Raw genomic sequence first — 11,686 nt, forward strand, 5'->3', positions numbered from 1 at the left:
ATACTGATTTAGCAATGGAATCCTAGAGAAAAGACAGTTATGTTTAGAGAATATATGAGAAACTCTTGAACCACATTTGATTTTGTAATAATTTATAATGAGCTCATTGAAGCACAGATACGTCTTGTAACTTGAGAGTTGACGTGGAATCCAGGCTGACTCAGGTCATCCAGGGAATCCTGTGCCCTTCCAGGAGAAGATGATAGCAGTAGTCATTCTCTCTCACTGCCATAATCTTTCAAGATTGGGAATGTAGCTAGAAACAACTAGAATGTAGCTAGATAAATTAGGATGAGTTTCAGAAACAGATAAATGAAGATGAAAGTTTTCTTCTGTGCTAAAGTTAGTTTTGAGTATGTGAAGGAAATATTTTGAATAAGTGACTCTTACATAATTTCCACTTTTATCCTTACTTTTGGATAGAGAGCACCAAGTCTTAAGACTCCCTCCCCACCTGACTTTGTATTTTTTTTCAGGGTCAGCCTTAGATCTTTGCATTTGCATTTGAGGTCAAGCACATTGTTCGTTAGTTCTTGCAACTGATACATTTTTTTTTTTAATGCAAGATTCATGACTTATTTTATGGCTAATTGAAACTTTCTCATCCTCCTGTGTTGCAGTTCGGCAAGAACAGGAATTAAGAAATGGAGGAGCAATAGATAAGAAACTAACTACCCTTGCAGATCTATTCCGGCCACCCATTGATTTGATGCATAAAGGCAGCTTTGAAACAGTAAGTTGTTGGAGATTCTAAGCCTGAGCTATGAATCTTTTTGCATTTTCAGTGGTGTCTTCCTTTCTAAGAGCAAAAAAAAGTTTTCAGCATATAGAGAATTGGCATCTTAGTAAGTATGAGATACCTAGAAGATTACATTGATTTATATTTCTTAAAAGTTTATATATTTTTGGGCTTCCCTGGTGGCGCAGTGGTTGAGATCCGCCTGCCGATGCAGGGGACACGGGTTCGTGCCCGGTCCGGGAAGATCCCACATGTCACAGAGCGGCTGGGCCCATGAGCTATGGCCGCCGGGCCTGCGCGTCCAGAGCCTGTGCTCCGCAACAGGAGAGGCCACAACAGTGAGAGGCCCGCATACTGCAAAAAAAAAAAAAAAAAAAAGTTTATTTATTTTTAATTACTACTTACTACTGAGAATATTGTGTGTGTGTGTTTTGGCCATTTGTGAGTTGTTTGTAGGTATCTTTTACCCATATTTTTATGAGGATCCTAGTGTGTTTTAAAAGAATATCTCTATGGTTGCGGAGTATGTTCTCCCTTAGTTCTTGTTTTAATTTAGCTGAAGCCAAAGGAAAACTTTCCGGAGCAGGTTTATATGATTGTCTGCTAAATTATAAGCTTACTGAGGGCAGGGGAACCATGTTTCTTTTTATTTTGGTGATCCGTGGGACCTAGTCTCTAGCATTTAATAGGAACACGGTATTTGGTAAATGAATGCGTTTAGTTAGGATTTTAAATATTCTTCTGTTGAAGTGTTCAAACAACTTGCTTTTGTGTGTTGACTATCATGTTAACTCTCTTTTGAATCAGAGGAGCATTTCTGTAGATGTAAATCACTGAAATTTCAGGTAAGTCTTTTCTGTTAGGATAAAGTAGGCCAAACAATAACTGTAAAAATGACTTTAGTAGCTACATATTTAGAAGTGAATTTTGATTGTTTTTTTAAAAAAATTTTGTCCTTAGACATACTCTTAAACTAGCCTAAATGAAATATTTAGGTTAAGAAATTTAACTGTAAGCTGTTTCTTTCTGAATTCTTTAATTTTCTGAATTGTAAAACCTGAAAGTGTTTGGCCGCGTGTAACAAAATCCAGATGATGGAGATTTGCTTAAATGTGTTTCTTTTTGTTGTGTAAATAAAGTTCAGAGAGTCTGGTGTTCATTTATCAGCTCAAAGATGTCAGGTTAGATGTCTCCTCAGTTTTCTTCATCTTTCGTTCATGATCTTTAACATGGTAACTGCCTATCCTTTCTACTGTTCTGGTGATAATATAACCATTGACAGAATAGCACAATATGTAAGACAAAAAGGATCTGAGTTTGTTTTGATGTGCTTTCTATTTTCATTAGCTTCTGTGTTGCTCTGGGGCTTAACTAAATAACTCTGAGCTTGATTTAATTTTGTCACTTTGGGCTCATAAAAAGCAGTTACTCTGCTGCTTGTTATTAAGGGAAAATGTGGATCTTTTTTGATACTGTCATCTGAAGTTTGATTCATTTTGTTAAGTTGTGTCACCTTTTCTCTTTGAATTTTGTGACCTATGTTTTCAACAATCTTCATTTTTTTCATTGATAACACTCAACTTTATCATTTACAAGCCTTTAAATGATACAAACATTCCCAGAAAAAGTAGGCATTTCATTATGACTAATGATATATCCATTAGTTTTATAGAAATTAGGGAAGTAATATGCAAAATTAAGTTCACTGAAACTTAGAGAGGTGAATATTAAAAATTAAAAGAATAGTCTGGCTGCTCAGGCAGTACCCACAGGTTTGAATTCGATGTAGATCTGAGCCACAGTTTTATAGGTGTAGAAACTAGACTTCCTTCTTTCTTTCTTTTTTTTTAAAAATTAAATTAAATTTATTTTATTTTTGGCTGCATTGGGTCTTCGTTGCTGCACGCAGGGGCTAATATTTGTTGCGGTGCAGTGGCTTCTCGTTGTGGAGCACAGCTCTAGGTGCACGGGCTTCAGTAGTTGTGGCACATGGGCTCAGTAGTTGTGGCTCACAGGCTCTAGAGCGCAGGCTCAGTAGTTGTGGCGCATGGGCTTAGTTGCTCCGCGGCATGTGGGATCTTCCCAGACCAGGGCTCGAACCCATGTCCCCTGCATTGGCAGGTGGATTCTTAACCACTCTGCCACCAGGGAAGCTCATAGACTTTCTTATTTCTTAATGTAACTAGAGGTAGACCATGTTCAAGGGTTCTGGCTCATGCTAACCAGATGAGAGATTGATTAATTCACTTGTTCATTCAGTAAATATTTAGCGAGGCCTCCTGTTGCAAGGTCTTGTTCTAGTGGATCGGGATTATGTGTATTGGGATAAAGATTTAACTATGTGTGAGAGAGACCAGGAATAAAACAAACATTAACTTAAACAAGATAGAAGTCCATGCTGTTAGGATGGTTCTGCTCTATGAAGTTATTAGGAATGCAGTTACTTTGTCCTATTCTGCGAGGTCTTGCTTGCCCTTGTCTACATGATTCAAGGTGGCTTACTACCATGTTTGCTTTTCAGTTAGCATGAAGGAAGGGAGTGACTGAGAAGGGTACACCTTTTCCCTTTAAAGGCACAACCTAGAGGTAATACACATCACTTCTCACATTCCATTGACCAGAACTGTAACAGGGAAGAGCCAAATCTGACTACATGTTGAATCTGTTTATTTTACTTTAACCATTGCTTTCTGCTGCTTTTGTTCACTAAAAGGATACTGTCTATATATAATGGCCTGCCTCAGGGAACCCTGCCCCTCTGAAAGTTAAACCAAAGTGCCTTTGTTCAGGGAAGCATCCTAACCATGTCCACCTGTGGATGGCTGCAAGAAAGAAGAAATTAACACATCCCCTCCCCAAGGCTGGTTCCAGGGGATATTTGCAAAACTTAACGGCCTTTTTACTTTACTTCCTCATCTCCTCCCCCCTTCTGTTCTATAAAAGAAACTGGCATCCAAACCATGATAAGGTGGTTCTTTTGAGACACTAGTCTGCCACCCTCATGGTCCACCAGCTTTCCGAATAAAGTCCCTTGCCTCAACACCTCATCTCTGGATTTATTGGCCTGTCATGCAGCGAGCAGAGCGAGCTTGGACTTGGTAGCAGAACTTAGCAATGTGGCCACACCTAGTTGCAAAGGACACTAGGAAATCAAGATGCTTAGCTGAAAATCGGAGATTCTATTTTTTTAAAAATTTTATTTATTTTTTTATACAGCAGGTTCTTATTAGTCACCCATTTTATACACATCAGTATATACATGTCAGTCCCAATCACCCAATTCATCACACCACCACCCCCCCCACCGCTTTCCCTGCTTTGTGTCCATACGTTTGTTCTCTACATCTCATTTTCTGCCCTGCAAACCAGTTCATCTGTACCATTTTTCTAGGTTCCACATATATGTGTTAATATACGATATTTGTTTTTCTCTTTCTGACTTACTTCACTCTGTATGACAGTATCTAGATCCATCCATGTCTCAACAAATGACCCAATTTCATTCCTTTTTATGCTGAGTAATATTCCATTGTATATATGTACCACATCTTCTTCATCCAGTCATCTGTCAATGGGCCTTTAGGCTGCTTCCATGACCTGGCTATTGTAAATAGTGCTGCAGTGAACATTGGGATGCATGTGTCTTTTTGAAATGTGGTTTTCTCTGGGTATATGCCCAATAGTGGGATTGCTGGGTCATATGGTAGTTCTATTTGTAGTTTTTTAAGGAACCTCCATACTGTTCTCCATAGTGTCTGTATCAATTTACATTCCCACCAACAGAGCAAGAGGGTTCCCTTTTCTCCACACCCTCTCCAGCATTTGTTGTTTGTAGATTTTCTGATGATGCCCATTCTAACTGGTGTGAGGTGATACCTCATTGTAGTTTTGATTTGCATTTCTCTAATAATTAGTGATGTTGAGCAGCTTTTCATGTGCTTCTTGGCCATCTGTATGTCTTCTTTGGAGAAATGTGTATTTAGGTCTTCTGCCCATTTTTGGATTGGCTTGTTTGTCTTTTTAATATTGAGCTGTATGAGCTGTTTATATATTTTGGAGATTAATCCTTTGTCTGTTGATGCATTTGCAAATATTTTGTCCAATTCTGAGGGTTGTCTTTTCATCTTGTTTATGGTTTCCTTTGCTGTGCAAAAGCTTTCAAGTTTCATTAGGTCCCATTTGTTTATTTTTGCTTTTATTTCCATTACTCTAGGAGGTGGATCAAAAAAGATCTTGCTGTGGTTTATGTCAAAGAGTGTTCTTCCTATGTTTTCCTCTAAGAGTTTTATAGTATCTGGTCTTCCATTTAGGTCTCTAATCCATTTTGAGTTTATTTTTGTGTATGGTGTTAGGGAGTGTTCTAATTTCATTCTTCTACATGTAGCTGTCCAGTTCTCCCAGCACCACTTATAGAAGAGACTGTCTTTTCTCCATTGTATATCCTTGCCTCCTTTGTCATAGATTAGTTGACCATAGGTGCATGGGTTTATCTCTGGGCTTTCTATCTTGTTTCATTGATCTGTATTTCTGTTTTTGTGCCATACCATATTATCTTGATTACTGTAGCTTTATAGTATAGTCTGAAGTCAGGGAGTCTGATACCTCCAGCTCCGTTTTTTTCCCTCAAGACTGCTTTGGCTATTCGGGGTCTTTTGTGTCTCCATACAAATTTTAAGATTTTTTGTTCTAGTTCTGTAAAAAATGCCATTGATAATTTGATAGGGATTGCATTGAATCTGCAGATTGCTTTGGGTAGTATAGTCATTTTCACAATATTGATTCTTCCAATGCAAGAACATGGTATATCTCTCCATCTGTTGGTATCATCTTTAATTTCTTTCATCAGTGTCTGATAGTTTTCTGCATACAGGTCTTTTGTCTCCCTAGGTAGGTTTATTCCTAGGTATTCTTTTTGTTGCAGTGGTAAATGGGAGTGTTTCCTTAATTTCTCTTTCAGATTTTTCATCATTAGTGTGTAGGAATGCAAGAGATTTTTGTGCATTAATTTTGTATCCTGCAGCTTTACCAAATGCATTGATTAGCTCTAGTAGTTTTCTGGTGGCATCTTTAGGATTCTCTATGTATAGTATCCTGTCATCTGCAAACAGTGACAGTTTTACTTCTTTTCCAATTTGTATTCCTTTTATTTCTTTTTCTTTGGAGATTCTATTAAGGAGAAGGGAAAAATGGGTATTTGTTACCTATAAGCAGTTTCTGCCACAGGGAGGTTGTGGTAAACAAATTATACAAAGTCCTTTGCCATCAAAAAATTTATAATCTAGAGAGAGAAACAGACTACCAACAAATAAAAAATAATACCTATATAACATATTTAGTGTATATATATGTATATATATTTTTTATGTATGTGTTTGACACACAGAGAAATTTCAGGTTACAGTAGTTGCTGGGAGAAAGAATAAAATAGAATAAGGGAAGGACAAAGAGAGGACTATTCTGTTTGGGGATATTAAGGTGCATGTGCTCGTACAGGCAAATGAAAAGCAAGGTTGATTTCATAGGTTTCACACACTTTTATAATTGTGATGAGAGAGGACTGATTCAGTTTGGAAGATGAGCGTATATTTCTGAAAGAATGAGATTTGAGTAGAAACCTGAAAGAAGTGAGGGAATCTAAACCATAGAAGGGTCGTAGGGAAGAGCAGAAAAACAGTTAAGTGTAAAGGCATTGGTGTTGGAAAGAGCTTGGGCATATTTCTGGTACAGCCAAGGAAACCAGTGTAGCTGGAGCTGACTGAGCAAGGGACTAGGGTGAATAATCTGACCCGGGCAAGGGAATATTTCTTAGGTTTTCTTCTTTCCCAGTAGCATGTAAGTTCCATGAACACAGGGATTTTGTTTTATTTATTGTTGTGTATTCACAGTGCATAGAGGGGTGTCAGGCACACGGTTGCCCCTCATTAAATCTTTGTTAAATGATTGAGTGACATAATCTAGAGTATATTGTACAGGGCTTCCCTGGTGGCGCAGTGGTTGAGAGTCCGCCTGCCGATGCAGGGGACTAGGGTTCGTGCCCCGATCCCGGAAGATCCCACATGCCGCGGAGCGGCTGGGCCCGCGAGCCATGGCCGCGGAGCCTGTGTGTCCGGAGCCTGTGCTCCGCAACGGGAGAGGCCACAGCAGTGAGAGGCCCGCGTACAGCAAAAAAAAAAAAAAAAAAAAAAAAAAAAAAAAAAATAGAGTATATTGTACAGAAATAATGAGAACAATTTCCATAATATTCCTTATTTTCATAAGAAATACATGTTTATTTGTTAAAATTGCCATTCAGGGCTTCCCTGGTGGTGCAGTGGTTAAGAATCCACCTGCCAGTGCAGGGGATGCAGGTTCAAGCCCTGGTCCGGGAAGATCCCACATGCCACGGAACAACTAAGCCCATGCTCCACAACTACTGAGCCTGCACTCTAGAGCCTGCAAGCCACAACTACTGAAGCCTGTGGGCCTAGAACTTGTGGTCTGCAACAAGAGAAGCCACCTTAATGAGAAAGCTGTGCATCACAACGAAGAGTAGCCCCCGCTCGCTGCAACTAGAGAAAGCCCGCGTGCAGCAACAAAGAGGAAATGCAGGCAATAATAAATAAATAAAATAAATTTATAAAAAATAAATATAAAATATAAAAATTGCCATTCAGTTGCACATGGACCTAGTCCTACTAAGAGTACTTTGTTAATTTCAAAAGTACTTGCTATAGGGGCTTCCCTGGTGGCACAGTGGTTGAGCGTCCACCTGCCGATGCAGGGGACACAGGTTCGTGCCCCGGTCTGGGAGGATCCCACATGCCGCGGAGCAGCTGGGCCCGTGAGCCATGGCCACTGAGCCTGCGCGTCCAGAGCCTGTGCTCCGCAACGGGAGAGGCCACAACAGTGAGAGTCCTGCGTACCGCAAAAAAAAAAAAAAAAGTACTTGCTATAAATGCAAGTTAAAACATTTTAGTTAAAATGTAAAGAACGGATTCAGTAACAAAATACATAAGATAAAGTTTTTCCTAAATAAACTTTATACATAGCTTATATTTTTATTCAAATTAGGCAAAAATTATAGAAAAAAACCAGTAAGGAAAAATAATAGTAGTTTCCATTTACATAAGAAAGTATTGTGCATATTTTAATATATTTCCTGTTTGACTTTATGCATATATATTTATTCAAGCAAATTATTTTTTCCTCTGTATCCTCTTTTCATACTTTCCTCATCTGGGAGAGATGTTAGTTAGTCTCTCATTGTTCTCCCATTATCACAGATAGACCCTGTCACATACCTCTCTATTTGGTATAGCCACACTTGCTCTTGGGTTTCTCTATAATGGCTTTTGAATATTGATTCAGAACAACCTAATGAATTCCAAGAGGAAAGTTTCATCATTTGTCCCATGGCCCACTCTCACCTCTCATCCTTGACTCATGTAACTGGTATACTTAGTGAGATTATATAAGATTCTCTTATGTTCCCTCCAGACATTGCTGCTTTGCATGAAATTTGTGTCTTTTATGGGGCCCTTCTTTCTAGAAGTAATTTCTTCTTTTTTTTAATTTACTTAATTGAAGTATAGTTGATTTATAATGTGTTAGTTTCTGCTGTACAGCAAAGTGATTCAGTTATACATATTTTTACATTCTTTTTCATATTCTTTTCTATTATGGTTTATCATAGTATATTGAATATAGTTCCCTGTGCTATACAGTAGGACCTTATTGTTTATCCATTCTATATATAATAGTTTGCATCTGTTAATCCCAAACTCCCAGTCCATTCCTCCCTCACCCCCTCTCCCCCTTGGCAACTACAAGTATGTTCTCTATGTCTGTGAGCCTGTTCCTGTTTCCTAGATTAGGTCATTTGTGTCATATTTTAGATTCCACATATAAGTGATATCATATGGTATTTGTCTTTCTCTATCGGACTTACTTCACTTAGTATGATAATCTGTAGTTGCATCCATGTTGCTGTAAATGGCATTATTTCGTTCTTTTTTATGGCTGAGTAGTATTCCATTGTATATATGTACCACATCTTCTTTATCCATTCACCTGTTGATGGACATTTAACTTGTTTCCATGTCTTGGCTATTGTGAATAGTGCTACTATGAACATACGGGTGCATATATCTTTTTGAATTATAGTTTTATTGGGATATATGCCTGGGAGTGGGATTGCTGGATCATATGGTAGCTCTATTTTTAGTTTTTTAAGGAGCCTACATACTGTCTTCCATAGTGGCTGCACCAGTTTACCTTCCCACCAACAGTGTAGGAGGGTTCCCTTTTCTCTACACCCTCTCCAGATTCGTAGATTTTTTAATGTGGCCATTTTGACTGGTGTGAGGTGGTACCTCATTGTAGTTTTGATTTATATTAGAAGTACTTTCTTAACAACATCTTCCAGTTTCTTTTGCTTGTATAGGGTTTCTCCCAATGTAAACTTCATGAAGGCAGGGATTTTTGTTTTGGTAACTGCTATACATCCAGCATCTATAACTGTACCTGAAACATGGTAGATCCTCAAATATTTGTCAAATGAAGGAATCTGAATGAATGAAAGTGTGAATGTGAATAAGTGAATTTTTAAAAACAATAACAAATGACTCTCCATTGTTTTTGAATTCTGGACTTTTATTATTTTTCAGTGTTATACTTTTTTAAAAATATTTATTTATTTATTTGGCTGCACCGGGTCTTAGTTGCGGCATGTGGGATCATTGTGGTGGTATGCGGGATCTTTAGTTGCGGCTTGCAGGATCTTTAGTTGTGGCATGTGGGATCTAGTTCCCTGACCAGGAATCGAACCTGGGCCCCCTGCATTGGTAGTATGGAGTATTAGCCATGGGACCACCAGGGAAGTTCGTTATACTTTTTTTTTGGTCAGTGTTGTAGTTGAGGCAGACTTAATAAATTTACTTTATTATAGGGATTATGTACTCTTCAATCTGTCTCTCTAGAGTGTGTTATTTTTTTTCTTTGTTCTCAAATACTTTTTCTTCAGTTAAAGCAATATAATTACTCATTTATCTCCCATTTATCACATCTATGTGCTTACTATAGGCAAGGAATTAACTGGAATACTATTACTTTCTAGAAGCAGAGAGTTATTTTATTAAATTTGTATACTTAAAAATAAGATAAGCTTTTGACCAGTTAATTGTAGCTTTCTGGCTCAATATAGGGCTACTTCCTTTTAGAACTTGGGTTTTCACCTGTGGAATCAGTAATGAATATTATAAAATTATTTTCTGTGGGGGATTTGTACAGAAAAATAGGATAACAATTTTTGTAACATTGTGTAAACTTTGTTATAAAACAAAAGGTAGTCTTGTATTCTCCAGTACCTCGAAAATGATGTATGTTCTTCAGTTGTTGTTAACCTGAGTTAATTGATTCTTAAGATTTTCCCATGTCAAACTGATTTGGAAAAAAATATTGTTCCAAGACAAAATTATTCAAAACTGTGGCTTTCATTTCATTGTTTCTGTGCAAAGGTTTGAGGTAGCATTTGTTCATTTGCTTTTCTGCCATTCTTTTCCAGTTCAGCAATATTTCTTAGGTCATTATGGTGATGAGGAAATGTGAGGCAAAAAAGAAAGTGCACACTCACTCATTCATGATTGATATTTGTGCTATAAATTGGGGAGTCTTTTGGAGATTATTCTGAAACATTCTTTGATCTGTAATCTCAATTTTGAAATACACTCCTAGGGAAACAACCCTGAGAGAAAAAATCCTCAGCAGCTTTTACTGAAAGATTTAGAGTGATTCTATGAAATACCACATGCCTAATAATTGAGATGAATATATTTGGAAATGTTTATAGAAAATGATGTTGAAGAAAATAAAACAACATAAACTAATATGCACATACTAGTTACAACTATTAAAAAGGAGAGATATATGTGTGGATAGGGATTGACAGCACAATAGAATTATGTGACTTGTTGCCCTTGTTTGTGGAATCTTTTTCAGGTAAAGATGTTTACATGTACAATAAAAATCCAGCTACTATAATAAATAACAGTGAATAAAAGGAAAACAGTTCATTTAAATTTGAAAAATGCTTGCAAATGGACAGTATAACTATATACATATAAGCAAAATAATGTAATTAATGGTTTTTAAAATTTTTTTAATTTTATTTATTTTATTTTTGGCTGCTTTGGGTCTTCGTTGCTGCACGTGGGCTTTCTGTAGTTGCGGCGAGCGGGGGCTACTCTTTGTTGCAGTGTGTGGGCTTCTCATTGTGGTGGCTTCTCTTGTTGTGGAGCACGGGCTCTAGGTGTGCAGGCTTCAGTAGTTTTGGCACGTGGGCTCAGTAGTTGTGGCTTGCAGGCTTAGTTGCTTCGCGGCATGTGGGATCTTCCTGGATCAGGGCGTGAACCAGTGTCCCCTGCGTTGGCAGGTGGATTCTTAACCACTGAACCACCAGGGAGGCCTGTAATTAATGTTTAGACTGAAAGCTATAGATGCCATACTTGGGGAAAAAAACTTAGTATTTATATGGAAAAAGGACAGCTTCTGAATTCTGAAACATACCAGTTAACAAGTAGAAAATGTTTCTCACAATTGTTATGTAACTTTACTCTTACAGGCCAAAGAGTGTGGCCAGATGCAGAATAAGTGGCTGATGATAAACATTCAGAATGTACAAGACTTTGCATGCCAGTGCCTCAACCGTGACGTATGGAGCAATGAAGCTGTGAAGAATATTATCCGAGAACATTTCATTTTCTGGCAGGTGGGGAGAGTTAATTAAAAATTTTGTAGTATTTTACTTTGGTACATGGGATGTCGGGGAAGAGGAATTGGGTTATAAACTGGAAAAAATTCATAACTGAGTTAAATTTTGACATATGAAGAAGTAAAACCACCCATAATGGCTGAAATAGTAAGGATAAGTGAAAGGGCAACAATGAAGGGAAGGAGGAAAAAAGGAACCAA

General features: G+C 37.8%; 1 protein-coding gene across 4 annotated transcripts in view; it reads left to right on the plus strand.

Annotated features, from left to right (window-relative positions):
- UBXN7 (UBX domain protein 7) overlaps positions 1-11,686 on the plus strand; it is a 69,691-nt gene that overhangs the window by 29,925 nt on the left and 28,080 nt on the right. For all 4 annotated transcript variants that reach the window (XM_060099358.1, XM_060099362.1, XM_060099360.1 and 1 more), the window contains 2 exons: positions 621-733; positions 11,337-11,483. In XM_060099358.1, the coding sequence (XP_059955341.1) occupies positions 621-733; positions 11,337-11,483 (260 nt within the window). The remainder of the gene's footprint in view (positions 1-620; positions 734-11,336; positions 11,484-11,686) is intronic.

The sequence above is a fragment of the Mesoplodon densirostris genome, chromosome 5, assembly GCF_025265405.1.
Source record: "Mesoplodon densirostris isolate mMesDen1 chromosome 5, mMesDen1 primary haplotype, whole genome shotgun sequence".
Taxonomy (NCBI): domain Eukaryota; kingdom Metazoa; phylum Chordata; class Mammalia; order Artiodactyla; family Ziphiidae; genus Mesoplodon; species Mesoplodon densirostris.